This window comes from Monopterus albus, unplaced genomic scaffold (genome assembly GCF_001952655.1).
Source record: "Monopterus albus unplaced genomic scaffold, M_albus_1.0 scaffold125.1, whole genome shotgun sequence".
NCBI lineage: Eukaryota > Metazoa > Chordata > Actinopteri > Synbranchiformes > Synbranchidae > Monopterus > Monopterus albus.
In genome coordinates, this window is record NW_018128005.1 from 302,262 (window position 1) to 327,806 (window position 25,545).

The window sequence follows — 25,545 nt, forward strand, 5'->3', positions numbered from 1 at the left end:
ACATACACATCAAGATAAAGCTTAACAGTGAAAGGAAGAGGTGGCAAACAGCTGACAATGGCAACTTTCAATTTCACAGCATGTACTGTAGGCTACAGAGAGTTTGCACAGGGTGAGATGCCCCACATTCCCACCCAGCAAGGTCACACTGTGAGAAACTGGTGTCCTGCCAGAATGTGTCTGAGTACAAGAACTGTGTCTGGCAAAAAGGCAAATACAACAGATGCCTGTGGGTTTCCACAAGGGCTGCAGACACTGACCTCACTTTCACCCAAACGTAAACACAAGACAAAGTGTCTGGCCCAAAACAAACAAGCCGCACGTGCTCAGGGAATTTCAGCAATGTCGACTCTTCAGTCAAGCCACACTACAGACACACTGCTAATAAATTACAAATACAAAACCACATGGTGGACTGAGGCAAGTCCATCAGCAACAGTGCTCACAAAATGCTCTAGATGAGCAGGGCTAAATACAGTATACAGACAGGCTCAACAGTTCAACAGCTCACTGTTAAAAGCCCTCTATTAACAGAGTCAGGAAGTACAGGGAAACCACACATTTACCCTGCACTGAACTTCAAGTGGATAGTGAGTGTGGCTGGGGTGGTGTCAAGCCAACATGTGAGGCTAGTACTTTTCTTAAGAACAACTTCACACTGCTATTCAAAATAAATTCCAAGTCTAAATAAAAAGTAAAATTAAGTCTTTGCTCACTGGTTCAAGTAGATCTTCAGAAACACCAGGAACTATTCCCTGTGCAGATGAACCGAGTACAGAACCAAGGATACAATTACCAGTGGTGCTCATAAAACTAAAAATACATGCACTTAAAGCACAACAACATATCGCCACAATAAAAACTGCAGACTGTAATAAAAAGCACGTGCTAGAGCATCTACCAATGATACAAAACAAATTTCCATCTAAACTCGGATGCAAAATTCATAACGGCTCCAAACAGAGTAGCTGGCATGCAGCAGGCCTTGGCCTACCTCTTATGATAATATGACTGTTACATAACCAAGCACTCCAGCTGAGCAGAGCACAGACTTTGAAGTGACAGCACAACCCCCCATCCCCGCAACCCCCCTCGATCTCCTTCTGAGCGCCACGCGCTGTTGGTCTGCCAGCCTGCTGTGCCATCTGACACACTGAACCCCTGACACCAAGCCTCAACAAAAGCAGGGAGGCAGACTGGCTGCAACGCTCGTTCAGTGAATAATAACAGTATCCGCTAAAAACCCCTGTAGTGAAATTGCACATTTACTTGCCCTTATATTTAAACATTAAATCAAGATCGCAAGGCCTTCGACAAAGCTGCACTGTCAGAGAAGCCAATACCCTGTCCTGTAAGGGCCTCGCTATGTCATACTGTTGTCTGACAAGTGGCATGGACAGAATGGAAGAACAGTAAAATCCCCATGGGGTGCATCCAGTTTACAAATAGCCCACTCCAGCCTACAGATAACCACAAAGCCCCTGTAGGATGCTACACAACCCAGAGAAGTAGACTTTATCTACTTGCCTCTGTTGTTGCTGCAGCTTTCAAATTTATCAATAAATAAATATATGTATATATATACACACACACAATAAGTGCTGGAGAATTTAATTTGTGGATGGGATTTAATGGTTTTATTTGAAAAATCAAGTGTCAGCACTGGTTATGCAAGGAGAAGCTTATCCCAGTCCTGATGTGGAAGGTCAAAGGCTAATAGAAATCTCTCCAGGTTAGTGGTCTAACATCAGAAGATTAAATAATATGCATGCCTGATATCTACACAAGCAGAATGGTTAATCCAAGGTGTTTACTGTTCAAATGATCTTGGTTGTTGAAATAACTGAACACACAGCATCCATAAAAATATACAGAAAGGGTTGTATCATATGCAAACAATTCCATTACATGACAAAGTGCTAACAGCACAACGTTTCCTACTTGTAATAAGATGCTCTATTGCATGTCAAAACAGACAATGCTGTAAGCAATTACACACGCACAAACATCCCCATAGCCCATCAAGATGCCCAAGGCTGACCCCCCCCGCCAAATGCACGGCAGCAGTGTTGACATTTGACTGGTGGTGCCACAGACGCCATATAATATGAAATCACTAGCTCCCCCTTGCCCCGGTCCTTGGCAACTACGCCAACACAAGGCCCCATCCTGACAGACGACACAAAATGTCGGATTGCTTGGGTCACATGACTCCTTTGTACTCAGAAAATCACCTCACGCATTAATAAACCTGTCAAACCGGGCAATTCTATCCAATAATGACACAATACATCCCTGCTGTTCCCAAACTGTCGTCCAAGTCCCACATATATGCCATTTGCAATAGAAATCCGTCGTGTTTCTCCTGAAAAAAATTGGCGGCCATTTTGTGAAAGCTTGCGCAGAAAAAAAGAGGGTCGCCTCCGATCATGTAGAAATAAAAAATAAACAAAAACATATTTTCACAAGTTAAAGCATACCGATTCCTCTTCCTTCTCCATCCCCGTAGGCATCTGTGGCACTGCCCGGTTAATAGATGCATATTCGTGTAGGTCCGGTAAATCCTCACAACGGAAGACGGGTAGTGGCTTGGAAGCGTCCAGCGCCCGTGCCCGAAACGACAATTTACTCATTTTTCACAATTCCAGATGCAATATAAATCTATCCGATCTCCTAATATTCACAGCGGTACCGAGTGGAGTTTTCATGGATGTTTCTGTGCTGTTAATCTCTATTCTAACGTTCGAATGGTTGTAGCTTGTATTAGGGCGTCGCCAACGGAGCCGGGGGAAGGCCCGGATCTTGGTCGCTCTCTCTCGGACCGTTTTTTTCCGACGCTCCGCTCCCTATCGCTGGTTCAGTGCGCCATGGACAACATGGCGGACATTTAAAACTCTTTTGCTGTGTTTCGCTCGTAGCGGTCCAACCCCCAGTTCGCGGACCAACCATTCCCACACGATCTCGAGCGCTTGCGCGTTGCGGGAATGGGGGGAAGGGGGCATTTTTTGCCAACTAACTCCTCTCCACACGTACACATACATTTTTAAAATAAACATTAGGCATGACTGAAATATTTCACTTTCGCAATATATAACTAGATAATGGATTACATATGAATGAAACCTCTAAATAAAATACAAAATAAACAATAAAAAGGAAATTAACAATACAAGCCAAAATAGATTAACCAATTCACAAATGAAGCAAATTGATTCACGTGCACAAAAAATTAATTAATTAATTGCTGACAGGAAATTTTATAAAACTTGCTGCATCGAAATAATGCATACTTATTAAAAATTTGGTATTGTTGACTGACAGTTACTGACTGTAGTACATATTTTAATATTTAATATCCACATCATATCCGCATTTGTTTTCACAAGACCTCACGAATCAGGAGAACTCGAAGCACATCTGTCCAATTTTATTCTGCTCTCTAACTTTTCCCTGGAGTAACATGAATATATATTACTTAAAATGGCTGTTGACTTAATAAATCAGACAGTATAACTACCCTAAAATGACAAAATGCCTCCAAACAACTCACAACTACCAGATTATTTTTAATCTGAACCTTTTTTTAATAAGCAAAACAATTTTAAAAAGTATCAAAAGTAAAATGCAACTAAACTCTTGATATATTTTAGGCACATGTCAAATACTACAGAAATAAATGCTGCTGTAAACTGACCTAAAAGAATTACTCAGATCCACTGATACTTAGCTATCACTGCTTACCTTATACCAACTCACAATTAATTTAAAACAACAACAAAACAAAAACATGTTTGTTCCAGGTGAAATGTTTAATGGCAATATGTCCACCATGTGAACAATGTCGCCCTCTTCTGCTCTGACTGGCATCTGACTCCCAAAACACCCATGTGTGTTTCTATTTAGTACAGGCACGCCACACCACTTTCAGATTATTTGTATCCAAAACAGTGCAATTCATTTAGTGTATATGTATTATTCAGTTTGGGTGAGTCCAGCAGAGACAAACCCTTAACCCTGACAATGACAGCATTGTGCTTACCTCACTGAAAAGCAGGCTGCAACTGCTTTGAGATTAGGTATGAACAGGACCTTATGGGTGTTTTTGGGCAGCATATTAAGCACAGACATACAGAATTTATCAAGGTTAGAGAAACATTTCACATTGATTAAAACACATTACCTGTTGGTGATATTGGGCTTAGCCAGGGTCTACCCAGGGAGGTTTTCTTATCATCATTAAATCCACTGACTGCATCATGACGGCCTGAGAGTCAACTGACAAGAGCAACAGAGACATTTAGTCAGAGGTGTGGGCTTTGTGACCGTCTACATGAACATAAAGCTTTTTCATCAAAGAAATATATAATGACAACAACTCTGTTACAGGAAAAAACTGTGGTCTCTTATTTGTGGATTAGAGAGGTTTAGAAAAGGGTTGGCTTGATGCCTCCCTGGTTGGCTAGGTAGAGCAAAGACAAAACATCTGTCCACCATCTAATTACAACTGTCAGCAGTGCTGCCTGGCATGGCCCTCCAACAACCACACCTGGCTGCGTAAAAGGTTCATGCCAAAAGGACACTTTTATGTAGTGAATACCTATTAGGTAACTTTATCCATCTCTGAACTGTGCAAGTGAAAGTTGCACTTTTGACTAAAATATCTCAACAATGGGATGGAATACCTTGAAATTCTGTGCAAATATTCATGTTCCTTAGAGGATGAATCTGGCTGAATATGATGATCCCATTCGCTTTCCTCCAGCGCCACCATGAGGTTGACATTTTTGGTTTTGTGTGAAATGTCTAAACTACTATTGGACAGACTGCTGTGAATTTTGGCACAGAGATCAAATCCTAATGACTGCAAGAATGCCTTGAGATTTCATTAGGCACCACCAGCAAGTCAAGGTTTTCAATTATCCAGTGAAATATTTTGACATCTACAAGACTGACACAAAAAAATAAATAAATGAGTGCAGACCTTCATATTTCACAGACAATACCTTGATCATGATTCAATCCCAGTTAGTTCAGTTTTCAGACTCCTTCATTTGTGTTGCTCATTGTATTTTAAATGGATAAAAGTGCCATTTTGCCCATGACTCTATACACTCAACCAAAAATGACAGAGTAAAAACATGTTTTCAGAATTTGGCAAGTTTAATATAAAGTAAAAGCTGAAACTCCTCATTTACAGAAGTATTCAGATCTTTAATCCAGTATTGGGTATAAGCCACTTGTGGCGTCGGCCCATCAGTATGGGTCAGCTCTGCCGAGCCAAGACGTGTGGTGGGGTCATTGTGAGCTGCTACCGAGTCAGTATGGTCGTGTTTCCACTGCACTGTAAAACACATTATTTCCCACATCTCGTTTGAGTGGGGGAGGCTCCAGTCCCTGAGAAGAAACATACAACTAATAGTGTCAGTACGGTGCTGCTGGTTTGCAACATGGAGCCCTTGGTGCTAGGCATCATTTTAACCCCTCAGAAGAAAAAGCGAGAGACTCCATTTCCAAATCTTGCTGCAATGAAATTAAAAAAAACAAAAAAAAAAAAAAAAAAAAAAAAACGCCAATCAGTGCTGAATGTAAGGATTTTCTCCTGCTGCAACATTTCAGCCAATCACGTCTTGATGAGCCAGACTTGTTGAAGGCAGAGCCCCAGCCTCAGGTTTCTGCACTCTGGAGCAGGTTTTCTTCAATGACTTCTCTGTACTTAGCTGCACTTATTCTTCCCTCGGTTGACCAATCTCCCTGTTTCCACTCTGAGAAGCCTCCTAATGATGTATTGCTGCCACCACCATGCTTCACGTAGGTATTAGCCACACTTAGAGTTTCATCAGAGTCTCATCAGACCGGAGAATTTTTTTTGCCTCATGCTCTCAGAGTCCCTTTAAAAGTGGATATGGGGGTCTTTCTGGCATGTTATCCCATCTCTGGACTGGACCTGTGAAGCATTGTTAGAGGGGCTGCTGGTTTCTTAGTCACCTCCCTGACCAAGAGAAATCCAGTGTTTTTCCACCACAGGTCTAAATACTCTGGTGAATGAGTAATTTCGGTTTCTTAATAAATACACCATCCATCCATCCATCCATCCATCCAACAAGTCAGACTTGTTTCCAGTGCATGTTGGACTCTGGCAGGGCTGCCCTTTGTCACCGGTTCTGTTCATTATTTTTATGGACAGAATTTCTAGGCGCAGCCAGGGGCCGTAGGGAGTCCGGTTTGGGGACCACAGGATCTCGTCTCTGCTTTTTGCAGACGACGTTGTCCTGTTGGCCCCATCAAACCAGGACTTCTAGCATGCACTGGGGCGGTTTGCAGCCGAGTGTGAAGCGGCTGGGATGAGAATCAGCACCTCCAGGACGCTGCCAGATTGTTCTAGACCCCAGCTCTGACTCTCCAGCATTTATACCTTGCCTGACTCTCTGTTTCTGACCTTGGATTACCGTTTTTTGACCACCGTGTTTTGTCTATGCCCTCCCAGATTCTGTTCGCCTGCAGTGTACCGACCTTCTGATTTTGTCCCCCTTGACCTCGAGTTTGGATCCCCTGGCTATACCTGTTTACTGGCACCAACCCTGGACTGTCTTATCGACCTGATTGATATCCTGGACTTTGTGTTAGTTGTTTTGCTTACAACAAGTAAAGAACTTGTCGCTACCTCGGTTCGTCTGGTTTTCTAATTGAGTTCACCACAACCTCTGTTTGGCATCTGTACACGCCAAACCTGACACTATGTCTCTCGGCTGGCCTGGGAACGCCTCGACATTCCCCCGGAGGAGCTGGAGGAAGTGTCTGGAGAGAGGGAAGTCTGGGCATCTTTGCTTACACTGCTGCCCCCGCGACCCGGTCCCGGATAAGCGGAAGAAAAAGGATGGATGGATGGATAAATACACAAAAGAAAAAAAAAAACCTTTTCACATCATTTTTGGTTATTCAGTGTAGAATGGTGGGCAAAAAAGGGAATTTTATCAATTACATTTTTTTAACTTTAATTACTTACAACACAATAATCTGTGCAAAAAAGTAAAAAGAGGGTCAGAACACTTTCTGAAGCAGCTGTATGTGCATGTTCCTATGTAATGCACCAACTATGATGTTTGCTTTAAAAACTTGCCTTCTCATTCAAGACTGAGGTTTTCCTTTTCAGTTACACTAATATTTAGCTGTATTGTAGTTGTTAAATTTCACAGTAATTCACAGAAAACTACCAACTATTATTTGGGGTGGAAAAGGTGAGCATTCACATCCGAGTCCGAGGTCAGGGTCTCAGCCCTGTGATTTTGCAAAAATGACAAGGACTGGGGTGACATTTTTTAGTCTTCCAAGTTATTGTTTGAGCTTCTTAGCAAAACACTAATGAACTATGAGTATATTTATACCTCACATGCTTTGTGCCAGTCTGCAAATAACCCATGTGGGTGGGGTTTGTCTGACAATAGGCTTCCCAGAGTTTATACAATCACGGGAAAGCTAATTCATTGTCATTTTCAGTTTTACAGCTTACCTGGCTAATCTTATTTTGTAAACCCCGGCCATCTGGTATTTGGAGCAGGCATTTATCAAGAACTACTGATACAACTACTGCTAGTCACCATGAGGCAGATCTAACCTTGGCTGGATTCAGGTCTCCTAAACCTCATGTTTACGGGGAGGCTAAATCACTCATAAAAGGTCTCTCCCCCGTTTTGAGTCCATGTAGAGAGAGGTGGGTGTTTTAGGAAGGTAGATACTAATGCACGGGACTGTGAGGGATACAGTATGATCCAGAACCGTGCAGGCCAGGGCCAGGCAGTTCCATGGTAGACCACGGGGGCTGCCTAGAGCACTATTCCACACACCCTAAGCCTATGAGCCAGCAGTGTTACATTTCCAACCATGATGATGATGATGAAAAACCGTCATATAAAATCTTGTCAGAATTGTATACGAGCCTGTAAACGGCTCTTCACCTCCGTGTTCTGCCGTTTTCTCGCCCCACTAGATTGGTAAGATTTCCGGCATGTTAATTTTGCCATTAATTTAAGAACTAGTGAACTAGGGTTTTTGTTTGTTTTATACAGTGAAAAGCATTTCCCTTGCCTAAATCTACGGACATCACAATCTTACTGGTTTCGAGATCCGACTAAGCGCTTACGAACTTGTGGTTTTAGTGCAGAATTGCATCCAGCTGACCAGCCAGGAATTTGATTGCGTGTATGAAATCATCTGATGCCAGAAACACCACTCACGATGGGCCTATTCAAGCACCCTTTGATACAAGTTAAAAACATTACAATAAAATACTCACCAGGTCGATCGTTCAGCACACGTCGGGAATTTAAAGCCAAATGAACTACATCTGTGCAAGTTTTCAAAAAAAAAAAAAAAAAAAGACCAGCCAGGAATTTGATTGCGTGTATGAAATCATCTGATGCCAGAAACACCACTCACGATGGGCCTATTCAAGCACCCTTTGATACAAGTTAAAAACATTACAATAAAATACTCACCAGGTCGATCGTTCAGCACACGTCGGGAATTTAAAGCCAAATGAACTACATCTGTGCAAGTTTAAAAAAAAAAAAAAAAAAAAAAAAAAAAACCCCCGGCCAACCCGAAGAAGCTAGCCACAGAGGGAGCCAACTAACATCAACGTTAGCCACTGCCACTTCTTCTAGTTGGTTTCATAACAGAAGGCAAACGCAGAACCGGTATCCTGGCGTGAGCAGCAACTGTCCTGTGTATACCAGTCCCAACACATAGCGTTTTTCGGTCGGAGAAAAGTCGGTATTTTCCTGTCGCTGTTAAAGCAATGAGAAACTAGAAAGGTGGAAACCAAAGTGCTACTGTTGGGGGTTAACAACTTTGCTGTAAAAGACGGCTTGTGATTGGACAGCAGAAGCCACCAATCACCTGTGGAGAGCTTCTGGGCCTGTGGCGTCACGTTCCACAGGGGATGGAGTGAAACGTGATTGGCTGACGATACACGATGAAGCCTGCGTTTATGGCTACATCTGTTTGTTTATTGGCTTTAGCTTCAGTTCAGACTTTTTCATTATATATATTTTTTCTTACAGTACTGTGCAAACGTTTTAGGCAGATATGCTTTAAAAATAAAGGCACAAATAGTCTGTATTTATCAATTAAAATATAAAGTGCAGTTAAACACAAAAGAAAAAACTCTAATCTGTACCACTCCCTGCCTTAAAATAGCACTCCATGGTGGAAAGTAACGAAGTGCTGAACTGTACTTTCATTTTCTGCTGCTCCATACTTTGAAATCATTGCACTACATACAGTAGTTACATTTCAGAATCAGATTAATAAAACAAAATACAGAATAACCAATACAAGTTTATTGATCCCTGGTGGGAAATTCACACAGTACTCAGCAGTAATTTTAATTATAAGCATATAAGGAAATTAAAGTTAGCTACACCTTTACCAGCTCCAACATTAAAGCGATGAACACAATAAGTCAATCATTAAAATCCAATAAAATGATATGCATTAATGTGAACTGTGCCATTCTGCATGAGCACCATCACATTTTGTACTTAAAGTACATTTTGATGCAAATACTTTTGTACAGTACTTTTACTTGAGTAATGTTTTGAATGCCGGACTTTTACTTGTGAGTTTTCTTATAATATGATACTGATACTCAGTGACCTAAAACTTTGCACAATACTGCAAAACATACTTCTCTAAGCTTTACTTTCTAGTGTGCTCCTGTTTTGCTTTCTTTAAAACATTTAACAAACTTTCTACAACACATCACTTGTAAACTGGGTTTTAAAAATGCATTTGACTCAGTTTACTGCGCTTACATTTATCAGGATTACCTAAAAGTGATGAATCAATAACCTGCTTTGTCTTTTGTCCTGAGTTCTATTGAGGGACAAGAGCAGATCATTTGTTCACATCGCAGCTCAGAATTTCCCTGGCAGGTTCATGCACAATAGTAAGACACTGTGACAGAGCAATGAATAAACAAGTTCACAAAATAGCAATATCACAAGATGTTAACAATATAGGGGTATTTTGTTTTAAAGATTTATTCAATAAATAATTTCAGAAATACAGAACTGCAAATGTGAATGTGTGGTAGGAATTTAAAAAAGGCACTTAAGCAACAGTGACGGGTAAAACCAAATGTTCTAGTGATCCAGAGATCATTCCCTTACCACTGGTCTATGTGACATCGTCACCATTCCTATTTCTTTTCAGTAAAAAAAAGTTTGATTGAAGCACCACTGAAGACGGGTAGAATTACTGACATGTAAAAAGAAAAAGAAGCCCTTTCTCAATCCATATACTACAAATAAAACAAGGGATTTCAATATAAGCAAGTTTAGCTCATAAGAATAAGGCAGGCTTGCATGTATTTGGTATCACTGTGAAAAATTGACCTGAGTTGGTTTTTAAATTAAGAAAGTAAAACCTGAAGTCAGACAGTAATTCTACTGTACACTGATGTCTTTTCATCTTTTCGTCTAGAAAGGCAGCCCAAGACAAAAATCTTTTCTAGACAAAGACATTTCAACTGATTGTTCATAGGGATTAAATCTCCAGAAAAAAAAAAAAAAAAAAAAAAAAAAAAAAAAAAAAAAAGACATACTGACACCTTCAGCCTTTCTCTGTGAATACATATATGGCTTTACACAGAACCCAAAAACAAACTGTACACAGTTCACTGCTGCCACACATGGCGCCAACTAGTGCTACAATTGAAGAGTTCAATCCAGAGGAACATTTAACAAGAAGTGACACCTACTCAGTCAAAATGATTACGGACATATGTGGCAAATCAATCTTAAGACCTCTGCTCACCTGCTTTTTTTGGTGAACACCGACTAACAGACTGACACCCACTCAACATGGTGTACATGTTGTTTTTTTTTTTTTTTTAAAGGAATCCCTTATTTGTGGCCCATTATTAACTTTTAATTCCACCTTCAACAAAGACACTGATGGCTTGATGGTTCTTTACCAGAGGTTTTCAACCAATGGTCCGTGGTCCCCTGGTGGTACGTGAAGGGATTTCAGGTCATCCCTGATCATGTATTCAATAATGTAGTTTCACTGTAGTAATCTTTTTTAATTTTTATGTTTTTCTTATTGCATGCAAATAATCAAATTCATGCAAATATATAAACATTTAGAAAAGCCAAAGTGACTTTCAAGATTAAAACAGTGGCCATCCGGTCTACCCACCCCACAATAGTGGTCCTAAGGTTACCTCTTAGTCAAAATGGTGGTGCCCGGGTCACAGTTAGTTGAAAACCCCTGTTCTATACAAACACACCACAGTTAGGCTTTGTTACTTTGCCAGTCCTGTGGCAAAAAAAAAAACTGTTCAAAACATTCTCTTCACTTCTGCAGAAGAAGACCTACATTTATACAGACTGTACACATTTGATGTAAAGAAAATAAACCAAAATTAGTGAAACAAACCAAAACAGTGGCAGAATACATTGCTATCGTTTGGTGGCTACAACAAAACAGTGAGTAAAATTAAACCCAGCCCTCCCTTCACTCCAGCCCATTTCCTTTTCCATACAGTGTTGTCACAGTGAAGGCAATGCTCCATCATTTGCCCTCATACTTTGGATTGACGACAGTTGTTACAGCACTTTTGTAGATTGGATTCTCACCCTGAAGGACAGGAGGCAAAAAACAAGTGCAAGTTAACCAGTTGTGAACTTTAAGTGAGAAATCAGGTTAATAAATCATATCACATTTCAAACCATTGTGTGGTGTCACACAGTCACCAGAACAATCAAGTGTTTAAGATTAAGTAAAGTAGTAGATTAGCATAAAAGAAAAGCCACCCAGAAGCACATGGCCACATTTCTTTCTTACTATTTGGCTTGAGGCAACAGCTTGGTCTGAGACGTTAGAGGTGGTTGGTTTTAGTTTTAAGTCAAATAATTATTTTAATAGATATTTCCTCAGCATTGTCGCCTCACAACAAGAAGGTTCCTGGTTTGAGCCCGGGCCAACTCAGGGCCTTTCTGTGGAGAGTATGCCTGCGTGGGGTGCTCCGGCTTCCTCCCACAGTCCAAAAACATGCAGCTTAGGTTTATTGGTGACTCTAAATTGCCCACAGAAGTGAGTGTGAGCGTGTGTGGTTGTTTGTCTATGTGTCAGCCCTGTGATAGAATGGCAACCTCTCGCCCAGTGTCAGTTGGGATAGGCTCCAGCCCCCTATGACTCTATTCAGGAATTAGCAGTATAGATAATGGATGGATGTATGGAATACTTTAGTAACAAACTGTTCACTTCAATACAACAAGGCACAACACTGGCACCTGTGGTTAACCATGCTAATTTCACAACATGCAGTCACCAAACCTGTCATTTCGTTGCAGGCCAACACAAAGTTTATCAAGATCTAAAACTGCACGCAGCAAAGATCACGCATGTACACAAGGCCAACGGGTGATACAAACTTGGACCTAAAGAGCAGCAGCTTTACTGCCGTAGCTGGGATTCTGGAAGTGGTTAATGGGGCTCTTGTAAATGGGATTCCCTTGCTAACATGGAGAAAGAGAGGGAAGATAAAAGGGAAAACAGAAGAAAAACAGAGAAGCAGTGGAAATGAAAGACAAAACGTCTGAGGGAGAATGTTCATAGCAGAAGAGGTTAGGAAGCAGCATCTACTGCTGTGATGCCAGTTTTTTGTCTTTTCCCGTTTTCACCTGCAATACATTAATAATATGTACTAGTAATTTTAAGTGCTACTCGGGTTTCTTTTGTGTTGTCGGTAATATTCAGTTTTTATTTTCTGTACATTGCATTTTGTTACATTGCAGTAGGACGCGTTTACTTCTTTTATCCTTCTGTAGTGTTTCAGTTTTGTTAGCAAAAAAACTTAAAATAGCTGAAGCATCCCTGGAACAAAGTGGAGGAAAGTATTCTTGATAAAAATAGAAGTAGATTACTCTAAAAAGAAAACAATATGCTCCTAGTAGCACAAGCTATACTATTGTCTGTGGAGACTCTCAGTGATTCAGTTCATGGTGTATCCTGTGTGCCGCTGTAACTGACACACAACAGCAAGCAGTCGTTGCTGTGCTTCACTGCCCTTTATGGGCATGCAGCTGTACCATGTGTACAGTGACAGGCAGCACTGCCAGCTAACATGAAGGCTGCACCCTCAGTGAATAAAGATTAAATAAAACAGTACAGTGCAGAGGTTGAGTGAGTATGTTGTTCTGATCAGGGACACTCGATCTCACTCTCAGAGTTCCATTTCTACACATTTTCCAGTTTAAAATTTTCACACATTTGACGCAGTACTGACATTTGCAGCCTCCACAAATGCTCTCAGAAAACGCACAATTCAGTCAATCCAGTGTGACCGACTTACCGTGTCCCACTTGGCGTTCATCTTCTCCTTCTCAAACTTGGCAAACTCTCGGCGGTCATGGATGATCATGAGCAGTTTCCAGATGAGCAGCAGGGCAAGGCCAATCAGCACAATGCCTGCTACCACACCTGTCACGATGGGTATGATGTCAGGTCCTGCTGGGCACTCTGAAACAGAGAAAATGCATAGAGACCTAATGAAATTTACTGCTGAAGTTAATAAAAGTTATCTTAAATTATTTTTTTTAAAAAGGCCATAGTGACAATGTCAGTCTTTGATAAATTGCACAGTTAAAGGTAATTATAAGAATTATAAGCTTCTCTTTCAGTTAAATATATAAAGCTATCATGCTCCATTAGGTTCACCTGTTAAAGGTACATTTGTAAAGAAGAGGAATAAACCAATCAATGTATCACATTTGACAGAAACTGTAACTTTGAACTATGCCATGTATTAAACTGTGCAATGATAGTATTAAAAAAAATCTTTTTAATGTTTCCCCATTTTCTCTTCTCCCCAGTCTAAAAACAAACATTTATCCAAAAACGTCCACGAGGAAGTTTTAACTTGCAAAAACTTAAAAGACCCGACTGTATGGTTTAAATATCACTTGTGCATCTTTGCCTCATACAACAATTTCATAAATCTGCATGCTTTACATCATCCAATACTTCTTTTCTTAGCTTGTAACACATCACTCATGTGCTTATGCAAAGACACAAACATAAGGGGGACCCACTAACAAAACACTGCTCTGTAGCACTACTAGCAGTCAAAATCAGTCAGGGTTCTTTCTGTTAAGATCTTTTAGACACTACTGGAATTAAAGTCGACTTCTAAAAGAATCTCTCAGTCAACCAAACAGCATCATACTCAACATACTAGAGGATGGGCAAGGTTTTCAATTTCTGATACTTTATTTATGCTCATGTTAGCAGTCCAATCTCACCCAGGTTCTCCACCACAAAAACCTCCTTGGTGTCATTCCTGATGGCATAGGTGTAGTAGAACCAGCAGTCATTGGCATCTCGCTCTTTGCAGTGAGTTAGTGGGAAGCTCTGGTCCGTGGGCTGAGGCAGCTTGTCACGATCCTTCACTTTGATCAGCTGGAAGTAGCTGCAGTCCCGCTCACATGTATCCTTCTTCTCACCGGCTTCAAAAGCTCGGCATTGCACACAATCTCTGAGGAGACAGATGGAAAGTAGATTCACTGTCCATGGTTGATTCTATTCAGTAGAGTACCAGCAGACATCAGCAGAAGGTAAAGAGACCAACTCACATCATTGTAACCAGTGAATAGTAATGTACTAAGTGTCTCTGCAGGTTGAAGAAAACTAAGGCATTGCTTTTAGAAACATCAAATTTAACTATACTGAATCAAAGGTATAGTGAATTTACAACATATCTACCAATCTATTGTTAATTGTAGAACAAAAGCTACCCTCAGGTTGCTAAATCCGACCAGCAAAAATGCACAATAGTCCTTGATTGTGGCTGCCGACCTTCCCTACATTAACAGAGCTTATGTATAAAACAAGTGGCTTAAACCTTAATATTACTGCAAATTTGCCCATCTGTAATATTCCGACACTATGGTCTCTCAGGAATTTCATGATCTCTGTGACCAGTGGGAACCCTACAGGTAACAAGAAACCTTCAGACTCACTTGTGCTCACTGCAGACGCCGGGGCAGGTGGGACAGATCTCGCAAGTTGGACCCTGGAATTTGGGGTTGGTGCATTTGCAGGTTCCACATTCACATGTACCGCGGCCATTACAGATCTGCTTGTTTGTGGCAATGCAGGGTGAGGTGTCCGTTGAGCAGTCGCAGGCACTACCTGTGTAGTTGGTATCACAGATGCACTTCCTGCATTCACATCGCCCATGTCCTGGTAAAGCACAGACAATGGCTAGGGTCACCACACTTCACAACAAAACCAGTGTTACTTTTTCAGATGATTTTATTTCTACAACACTCACCTCCACAGAGCTTGTTGTTGGAGCGGTCACAGTTGAAATTGTCACACTCGCAGTATTTTCCGCTGTAAACCTCTGCAGGATTCTCCCGTTTCTTGCACTCACATGTGCCACACACACAGTCACCATTGTTGCTGCAGATATCAGTACCGTTGTCTTTTCGGCAGTTTGCATCCAGGTCCTCTGTCCGGACTTCATCTTTGCTGCACTCGCAAAGACGTCCGATACGTCCCTCATTACACCTGACACATAAAACAGGAAGTTAAGCTATTAAGTAATAATGGGTGTCAATAAAGCTGAACATTAGGAGAATAAAAACAAGTCAAGAAGAGCCTGCTTACAAATTGGGAAACAAGGACTTCAGGTGAACAACACTAGTCTGAAACAGTGGGTGGAGAAAGTAAATAAAGATACTTTCTTCCCTTCTCCCTTTCTCTGAACCATGTACGACAGAAGCCCCACTTTTCATTCAGTTTATTGCTGCGCCTTTTAATAAGGAACTCTTATCTGGTTGAAGGTGTACAGCTGTGGCTAAACAACAATGAAAACCTATAGAAGCTCCACAGTTTATGGCTCAGCAGCACTTTCATGGTTTAATACTCACTTGCAGGAGCCACACTCGAATGTCCCGTTGCCATCGTGGCACTTCTTACTGTTGGGCTCTCCTTTTGCGGCACACTCGCAGTCACAGATGAAGTTCAGAACTACTTCCACCTCCTCAGTGAAACCCAGGGGTTTAATTTTAATAATCTCGGACTTGCCGTGCGATGGACACTTCTCAGATTTAACAGAAATCTCGAAAGACACCTTGAAAGAAGAGAAGAATTTACAGGGTCATTAAACCTGATTGGGGGATGGCTAAACTTGTCACTTTCCAGAATTCAGATTACAAGATTGTGAAGTGCTTTTCACTTCATGTTTTGTTGTTCAGTTCTTGTTTTGATGTTGGTTTTTAAATCTGTATTTTTGCAAAAGGCTGAAACACTGCAATCCCTGTGTTCCCCGTGAGTTACACTATTTTTTCAGCTTTTCAGTTGTACCATTTTCACACAAGCAAACACCCTGCAACACCAAGGATCTTTTCTACCTCATCACCAATGGAGATGTTGGAGCACTTCCTGCCATTGTCCCCTGTTCCCTGCACACCGTTCTTACAGAAAGACTTGTAGGTGATGGAAACCCCCTCTGGCAGCCTGCTGTTTTCCAGAATTACCTCAGATGACAAAGACTGTCCAAAAGAAAAAAGAAAAATAGGAGCTCAGATACTCACTAAAGGCACACACAAGGGCAGTTGGTCAATCATCCTTCAAACACAAGCATCTTCTCAATTGGAAACTCAGCTGCTACTGCTTCATAAAATATGTATTTTAAGGAGCTGCAAGGTTATGACACAGCTGACAGCTCTGGGTGATTTGTTAGGAAGGGGAGTATTCAGGTAACCTGAATGTTTGAAAGTATTAGGAGGCACTGGGTTAGGTTACCGCCTTCAGGTTTCAGTTTGACTGATTGTCTTCACAGGAGACTTACAAACGTATGGACTCTTGTGGTGCTCTTAATTTAGAGAATCATATAATTAAATCAGGGGGGAAAGACAGTAAAACATGTTCTCACCAGATCAACAGAAAAGTGTGTGAGAAGTGTAAGAATAAAAAAAATAAATCAAGTACATGTGAAGTTCTCTCTTAATATCAGGGACATGCCAGGGTCAGGCATTATGTGAAGACTGCAGTCTGACTCACATTGTAAGCATCAATAATGAGCTGGATCACATTGCTGGAGTTGGAGGACAATGTACCAACAGCTGACTTAGGAATAAGATTTTTCAACTCCTGTAAGAGACACAAAGTTTCGACATATATGAAAATAGCATGTTCTATTCAAATTACGTAATATAAATTAAAGGCCAACAAACATGTTCAGTCAAAGGCTAGTTAAACTGTTCAAGTACAATGTACAGAGAACATAGATTTACCTTGTAAACAGGCTGGAATTCTTCAGTGACGGCAAAGATGGTCTGGATGTTATGCTCACTGAGTTTCTGAACCAAATGGGCAATCGAAGGGTAGTCCTGTCAAAGGATTTGTGCAGAAGAATAATGCAGTCAGTTTCTAATACTATTATGAGTCTGGAGAGAAGAAACCCTCTGCCTCAATAAGACCATTGGGGAAAAAGGTGATGTGAAGATGACAACAGTGGATGGAGTATTAAATAAATGCTACACTACATACATAGTAGTGGCTCATGGTGTACACGTTGTTCTCCAGATGACACTTTCCATCATTGGGCAGGACGATGCCACCCAGTTTGCCATCTCCTGCAAAGTGGAAACCAGCGTCGGTGGAAAACACCAACAGACGAGTCACGTTCCTCCAGCCGATCTCCGCCTGGGAAAACCAAGAGCCCCTCATTGATATTTCACTCATTTAGAAAACACTCTTGACTTGAAACACAGCACGTATAATTTTCCTGATGGCTGATAAGAAAAACATCCACTAGAGAGCGCACAGTAAAAGGTTCTTACCTCACAGACTGCCACCTGCATGATGGCATCAAAGCCCCCCTCTGGAGAGTCCAGGTTTCCTGAAATCTGCTGCTGGCTGACCAGCCGATTAAACTCGTCTCCTTTGTCTGTCAGCTTCAGGACGTTCTTATAGCTGAAGGGGCTGGTACAGTTCTGATTCCCTGTGCAGGGGTTGATGAGCCTTGCTGGTGTTGTGCTGATGTAAGGCATGACTGTCTTCTCCACAAAGGAGCCAAATCCTAGAAGAGGGAAAAAAAATGTTTTACTCAGGGTTGAAACAGATATTTATTAACACTACATCTTTTCTGCTGGTGACAAGGTTTCCTTACCAATCCTGAAATCTGAGGTAATCGCCTGCATTTCCTTCATGAGGTCAGTGCCGAGGTTCTTCACTTTTTCCAAATCATCTTCCATGGAGTAGGAGAGATCCATAAGGTAATACAGGTCAATGGGGTAGTCCTCAGCACGCTTGAATTTCAGATTGAAAGTCTGGGGCTCACCTAAAAAAAAAAACAAACAAAAAAAAAACTGTACTTAAGGGTCAAGTAAAAACTAATTTATTTTCCATAATCTTCTCTTACAAAACACTGACAGCTTTGACTACAGAAGTTGAAAATTTACCAGATCTGAGTGTCAGTGTGAGTTTCTGGGGCTGAATCTGTGTGATCTGCTCAGCTTTCACTTTCTCAGCCACGTCCTTCTTGCGGTTGGTGACGGGCTTGTTCTTGTCGACGTGGAAGCTTCCACGTGGGTTCTCAGTGTTGATGAGAGGACAGTTTCTCTTCTTCAGGGACTCTAGATCATCACAGCGGGCTGACTTGGATTCTCCCACAGTGAGAAAGTTCTGTGAACAGCAAAAGAGGATTATTTTAAGAGAAATTTCTGATACATCGCAAACTCGCACCCTCATTATTGGTCCTAGGGCCTGAATTGTTTAATGACTCCTACGACAGCAAAAGATTGCCATTGCAAGGATCTAATCTGTGACATAACAGGTACCAAAATGATCCTACAAGGTTATCAGGCCAATCCTAAAGAATTTACCAAATGTATTCAAATCAGCCATGCAAACAGGAATTTGTATTTGGAAGACTGTCTTGAAAAACATGTTTACAACTTGCACAGTACATAATGACAAACATGTTACAAGGACAACAAGACTTCATGCTCCATATACCTATAAACTCAGTAAAGATCCTGATGTTGAAGATACCAGTTCTGTTTTGCTGTTATTTTAACTAATTAACAAACTCACTAATCTCTGGAGTCTGTTTTGCTACAGATAATTTTCAGTATATGTGACATGACCAGTATCAGATGGAATCTCAGATGATGTCAGTGTACCTCTCCAAAAAGTGAAAAATTCATTTTACATAAACCGTTTTTTTTTAGGTCATTGTTCATCAGCAGTGAGAGATGAGGAGAAACAGATGCCTGGGAGGCTTGGCCTTGAACACAGACTGGCTGCACAGGATATTCCACAGTGTTCTGCACCGTTTGTGGTGTGATTTTTGCGTGCTTTGTCTGAACATCAAATGGGGATTAAACCAACTGTAATTCACTGCTGAGGATGGTCCACCTTGTCTGGAAATAAAGACCACTAACTACACGTTACTGTGCCAAGACCTGCAGTCATGTTGAGATTTCATTCAGCATTCATCAGCTATCAGACTGTACAATACATCACTGCAGTGTTAAGACAGGTGAAATTATGAGGGACTATGCAATAGTCAACTATGGTGCAATACTCAAATCCTGGGGGTGAAATGTATTGTAAATATGAACATGTGTAAAATCTTGTCCTTGAGTTCTCTTGAATACTTTATATTGTCTTGTTTTAGGTATTTTTGAGTAGTTTTTCAGAGATCCTCATGACTGAAATACAGGTATTTCCCCTATTGCGGGATTAATTATGGGAGTAATATTCTTGTCCTTGATCTCTCTTGAATACTATATCTTGTCTTGTTCTTAGGTAATTTTGATTTGTTCTCAGGGATTAATCATTCTTCTTCTTGATTGTCTCTCAAATACTATATTCTGTTTGGTTTTAGGTACTTTGGAATTTGTTTCTCAAATTATGTGTGTGGTGTTTGTTCTTATGGTGTTTTGTTGCTGCTCTCTATTGCTGCTGGAACACAGGAATTTCCCTATTGTGGGATCAATAAAGTCCTTCCTACCTACCTACCTACCTAGAAAAGTACAGACATGATTGTACAGGAATGCAGCTCTGCCTTGACACGGGCCAAATCAACACAATCAGCCAATCCCAAGAAATAGTTGGACAGCATGACATGGAATCCTATAATATTTTGATTTGTTTGTGCAGTGATACAGGCCTACTTCAGCTGTGAATGAGTGAATAAATGGTTGATTTTGCCCTCATGCTCCCAAAAGTCAGTATTTTACAGTACTATGGTCTGCTTGCTCAGCAGGGTATCGCTGCCGTTGCACATAAAAAACATTTAATTGAACAAAATTTTTCAGCCCAAGCTGCAGACATGAGGCCATATTCCGTTGTGCAAAACAAGGGGTTTAAACATATGATAAATGTGCTTGAGCCACGCTATGATATCCCGTCGCGCACCCACTTCAGTGAAAAGATCGTCCCAAATATGTATGAGCAGGAAAAGTCTGCAGTTATGGCTGAACTGTCCCAGGCATCTTCTGTTGCCCTAACTACAGACGGGTGGACCTCCAGGGCAACGGAAAGCTACGTGACCGTTCATTACATCACAGCAGAATGGGAGATACGAAGCCCTGTACTGCAGACACGACCCATCTATGAGAGTCACACAGGCACAAATCTGGCGCACGTACTGACGGAAGCAGTGGCAGGGTGGAGGATAGCTAGGCCCAATACTAATATCCCAGTCACAACAGATAATGCCAAAAACCAAATAAATGCAGGGCTGGGCCCACTGATAGGGTGCTTTGCACATGCAAATAATTTAGCATCCCAAAAGGGAATCACTGTAAGTAAAGTGGACCGCCTACTTGGGAGGATAAGGAAGGTCGTTTCCTACTTCCACCAAAGCACAACAGCTGCTCATGTGCATAAGACCAAGCAAGAAATGCTACAGCTGCCTACTCATAAGCTCATACATGTCACAACAAGGTGGAATTCCACTTACGATATGTTGGAGCGTTATCTTGAGCAGCAGGCAGCTATATACTCTGCACTAACAAACAAAACCCTAAAGAAAAATGTCATAGACATAGTCACTTTGTCTGATGATGATGTTAAAGTGGCAGAGGAGGTTCTTCAGCTGCTCAAACGGCTCAAAATGGTTACAACTCTGTTGAGCAGTGAAACTGCACCGTCTGTGTCCGTGATCCTGCCTCTGAAAACAAAGCTCCTACAATCCATGGCACCAAGTGAGAAAGACAGCAACATCACAAGAGATGTCAAGACTGCCATTCTAGAGGACCTGAAGCCCAGATACACTTCAGCACAAGACTACCTTCACAGATGTACTGCACTTGATCCAAGGTTCAAGTCCCTATCTCACCTAGACCCTGCCCTACGCCTGAGGACATACAGTGATCTCACTACTGAGATTGTGAGATCACTGTATCTTTACCTCTTCAGTCTTTTCACTGAAGAGGTAAAGAAAATAAATATTTTGAAATATATATGATAATGTTTTATTCAAAGTTATTGCTACATTTTAATGTCTATGAAATATATTTTAAAAAATTGTTTTAATCAAATTTTTCTGCAGGGTCAAGATGCAGCACCAACAGCAGCAGACACACCTCCTCCTCAAAAGAAGTCGGCAATGGCGGAGCTTTTTGGCGACACCTTTGTACAGAAGGACATGGGCGGCAAGGCTTTTGCTGACACCATCAAAGAGGAGGTGGCATCCTATGAGGCAGCAAGTGGCATTCCAGTCGATGGTGATCCACTGGCATGGTGGAAAAGCAACGAATGTAAATACCCTCACCTTGCCATAATGGCAAGACGCCATCTTGCTGTGCCTGGCACTTCAGTGCCTAGTGAGAGGGTGTTCTCAACAGCAGGGGACATAGTTACAGCAAAGAGGTCTACACTCTCCCCAGAAAATGTAGACATGCTCATCTTTTTGAAAAAAAAAAAATGAAATAATAAACTCAGGTCTGCTTTGTTTTATTCTTTTTTGATGATGTGGACATAAACCATAGTTTTTATTTCACTCTCCATGTTCAAAGTAAGAAGCAAAACCTTAAATTGCATTTTAAGTTTTTGATTTTGTCCACAATAAGAAAATAATAATCATGCCCTATGCACCTTAATTTGTTTTTATATAATTGAGTGGAATGAGTCTTTAGTTGAATGTTTTTAATGGGCAGCAAAAAATTAACTTTGTCTTGTCTTTTTTCATTTTTTTACTGATCCGAAAATCGATCCGATCCGTGACTCAAAACCATGATCCGATCCAAACCGTGAGTTTTTTGATCCGTTGTACCACTACCTCAAATCTACCGCCATCATTCCTGTGCCAAAAAAGTCCTCTGTGTCCTGTCTAAACGAGTACCGGCCCATAGCTTTGACTCCCATCATTATGAAATCCTTTGAGAGGCTAGACATGCAGCACATCAGGACCCTCCTACCACCTAACTTAGATCCCCATCAAGCAGATCCACTGAAGACACGGTTTCCACTGCACTACACATTGCCCTAACACATCTAGAGCAAAAGAACGCATATGTCAGGATGTTATTCATTGAATTCAGCTCCGCATTCGCTGGACACACTAGGTTTTAGCAGACCTCTCTGCAACTGGATCCTGGACTTTCTCACAGGCAGACCACCGTGAGAATAGGAAAAAGAACTTCTAGTAACATCACACTGAGCACAGGTTCCCCTCAGGGCTGTGTGCTCAGCCCACTCCTGTTCACACTGATGACACATGACTGCACGACCGGGTTCAGCTCCAATCATATCATTACATTTGCAGACGATACTATAGTAGTGAATCTTCTGACCAACAATGACAACACACTGTATAGAAAAGAGGTGGAGCAGCTGACCAGGTGGTGTGATAACAACAATCTCTCCTTAAATGTGGAGAAAACCAAGGAGATTGTCTTGGACTTCAGGAGAGACAGCAGTGAACATCCACCTCTAACCATCAGTGCTTTTGAGATGGTTAACAGCACAAAGTTCCTTGGGGTGCACACTGCCGATGACACCACCTGGTCCATCAACGCCACTGTTCTCATCAAGAAAGCCCAGCAGTGATTTCACTTCCTGTGGAGACTGAAAAAGGCCAAATCCCATCCACAAATTATGACAACTTTTTACAATAGAAAGCATCCTGACATACTGCATCACCGTCTGGTACGGCAGCTGCACTGCTGCAGACAGAAAATATCATTGGCGCCTCTCTCCCTGCACTAGCAGACATTTACAAAGAGCAATGTGTTAGAAAAGTGATAAACATCATGATGAATCCCTCTCATCCATCTCACAATCTCTTTGTGCCCCTGCCCTCTGGTAGGAGACTTCAGAGCATTCGAGCTAGGTCATCCAGACTGTGTAACAGTTTCTTCCCTCAGGCCATCAGGGAAATGAATAGAATGCATAAGCTGCCCTCCATTCCTCTGGTTAGCACCAGGGCTTGAAGGAGATGAACAAATGCACATGCACTTATTCTAACTGTCTAACACTGGAATCAAGGTTTTTAGGCCTGCATTTTATAAAATACAGTGGGTACGGAAAGTATTCAGACCCCCTTAAATTTTTCACTCTGTTATATTGCAGCCATATGTTAAAATCATTTAAGTTCATTTTTTCCTCATTAATGTACACACAGCACCCCATATTGACAGAAAAACACAGAATTTGACATTTTTGCAGATTTATTAAAAAAGAAAAACTGAAATATCACATGGTCATAAGTATTCAGACCCCATGTTTGTCACTGTATTTTTAATGTGTGGATTGTTTTGTTCTGTTTTAAAAGGGTGACTGTTATAGAGTGTGAATGATGTGTATTGAGCATTATGATGAAGGGAGAACAGTATCTCGCTTTCATATATAATGAAAGTGTATGATGAAAGTGACAATACATTATTGAATTGAATTGTTTGCCATTTTGCACAAATGCTGCGACAAAAACCTCAGAGGAAACTGAAAATACCAGAGCCACAGTTTAAGATTCTCTGGATAACTTTTCATTCATGTGATAAAATAGTTCAGTGGCAGCTTTACCAATTCCACTCACTTCATCTGAGCACCACCCACACGCCTCAGAGAACTGGATGCATTCCCCACACGACTGAGCGTTTGCTTTGATGCAGATACTGCCATCTGAAAGAGACGACACAGCTTCTTTTAACCAAGATGACAAAACAGAATTTCAATTAGCTCACTAACTCAAACCAGCTTCACTTTTTGGCTGCAAAAAAAAAAACAACAACAACCCATTCACAAAAAACTGACACATGCTGAGAACAGCTCCAGGTAGATGACCGTGGATCCACACAGTCATAAAACCATGAATGATAAAACAAGCAAGGAAGCAAGTTTTAGTCCATTCCATCACTGTACTGCATTAAATCTTAAACTAAAGGAGGCAACATTTGCCCTAAAGCAGAAAGAAAGCTAATGGACAGAGCTAGTGCTGGGTATCAAACTCTGATACTTTTATGGTAGCGATCGAAATACTTCAATACCATCGAGTATCGAAAAATGCGTTTATACCTTTTTTTTTTTTTTTGGGATAGTGAAAAAAGTATCATTTAGGAACCAGTATCAAAGTCCAGATATTGGTATCAAAAATGCTGGAATGACACCCAGCCCTAGACAGAGCAAAGCATGATAAATCATGCATGTCTGAAGTTTAACAATGGTGGAGACATTACCAGAGCAAAAGACATACCACACTTTAAACTATCTACAGTGTTACATATTAGCTAGGAAACACACACACACACACACACACACACACCGAACAAGTGTAAGACACCTGTGTGTTCTTACCCTGCTGTGCCCTGTTGCCACAGAGAAGCGCTGATAACATTAGTATTGAAAGTAACCGCAGATCCATCTGTAACAAGAAAAATAAACGTGTTAAACGACAGACAAAGGCATACATTTGCCTATATAGGCTTGACATTTTACATGCATGATGTGTCCATTACTGGAAAAATAATGCACAGATCATTAGGGCAGTAATGTTCTACTCAAGCGACCCTGATCATTTTTGAGGCTGATGTGCAGTCAGACTCCTTTACCACTGTCAAAGTTCAGTGTTTATTTGTCATATGCACTTAGGAACCGTGTTTCCCTGTACAATGAAATTCTTACTTTGCCGTCCACATGAATGCCACAAAATACAAATGAAATATAAAGTAGATAACACAAAATCTAAGGCACTTTAAGCAGCAACAAATGCAGCAATATAATAAAAATATAACAGAGAATGTATGCTGCATGGGAGCAGCATGTGCAGTAGTCAACAGTCAATGTGCAATTATGCATGTGCAAACAGAATGTAAACAGTACATCACATATTTCCTGGTAATAAACTCCTCAGCTGTTTAGGAGTCTGATGGCGAGGGAAAGAAAGAGTTTTTCAGTCTAGAGGTCCTGCATTTCACACTTCTGAACCTCCGGCCAGAGGGTAGAGAAGTGAACAGTCCGTGCTGGGGGGGGGTGGGATCTTTGAGGATGGAGGCAGCTTTCCTAAGCACCCTGCGGGGGCAC

The 25,545-nt window shown here is 41.2% G+C and overlaps 2 protein-coding genes across 5 annotated transcripts in view; both read right to left on the minus strand.

Moving 5' to 3' along the window:
- The window catches only part of LOC109967078 (enhancer of polycomb homolog 1-like), a 32,369-nt gene extending 23,844 nt beyond the window's left edge, over positions 1–8,525 (minus strand). The window contains exons 1-2 of one of the 4 annotated variants that reach the window (XM_020612421.1): positions 8,493–8,525; positions 4,181–4,275 (exon numbers count right to left, since the gene is read on the minus strand). Coding sequence is in view for 2 of the 4 variants with exons in the window: in XM_020612423.1 (XP_020468079.1) it covers positions 2,481–2,633 (153 nt within the window). In the remaining 2 variants the exon portion in view is untranslated. Of the gene's footprint in view, positions 1–2,480; positions 2,994–4,180; positions 4,276–8,290; positions 8,368–8,492 lie in introns of those variants that run through there. The other 3 variants (XM_020612420.1, XM_020612423.1, XM_020612419.1) reach the window with 3 other exon arrangements.
- A 1,499-nt stretch (positions 8,526–10,024) lies between these two features.
- LOC109967079 (integrin beta-1-like) overlaps positions 10,025–25,545 on the minus strand; it is a 22,509-nt gene continuing 6,988 nt past the window's right edge. The window contains exons 2-16 of the mRNA XM_020612424.1: positions 24,820–24,886; positions 24,062–24,147; positions 18,477–18,699; positions 18,185–18,355; positions 17,856–18,094; positions 17,563–17,718; positions 17,307–17,402; positions 17,074–17,163; positions 16,422–16,562; positions 15,939–16,141; positions 15,338–15,576; positions 15,024–15,246; positions 14,307–14,539; positions 13,358–13,524; positions 10,025–11,640 (exon numbers count right to left, since the gene is read on the minus strand). Of these exons, the coding sequence (XP_020468080.1) occupies positions 11,575–11,640; positions 13,358–13,524; positions 14,307–14,539; positions 15,024–15,246; positions 15,338–15,576; positions 15,939–16,141; positions 16,422–16,562; positions 17,074–17,163; positions 17,307–17,402; positions 17,563–17,718; positions 17,856–18,094; positions 18,185–18,355; positions 18,477–18,699; positions 24,062–24,147; positions 24,820–24,886 (2,400 nt within the window). The 3' untranslated portion in view covers positions 10,025–11,574. The remainder of the gene's footprint in view (positions 11,641–13,357; positions 13,525–14,306; positions 14,540–15,023; positions 15,247–15,337; positions 15,577–15,938; positions 16,142–16,421; positions 16,563–17,073; positions 17,164–17,306; positions 17,403–17,562; positions 17,719–17,855; positions 18,095–18,184; positions 18,356–18,476; positions 18,700–24,061; positions 24,148–24,819; positions 24,887–25,545) is intronic.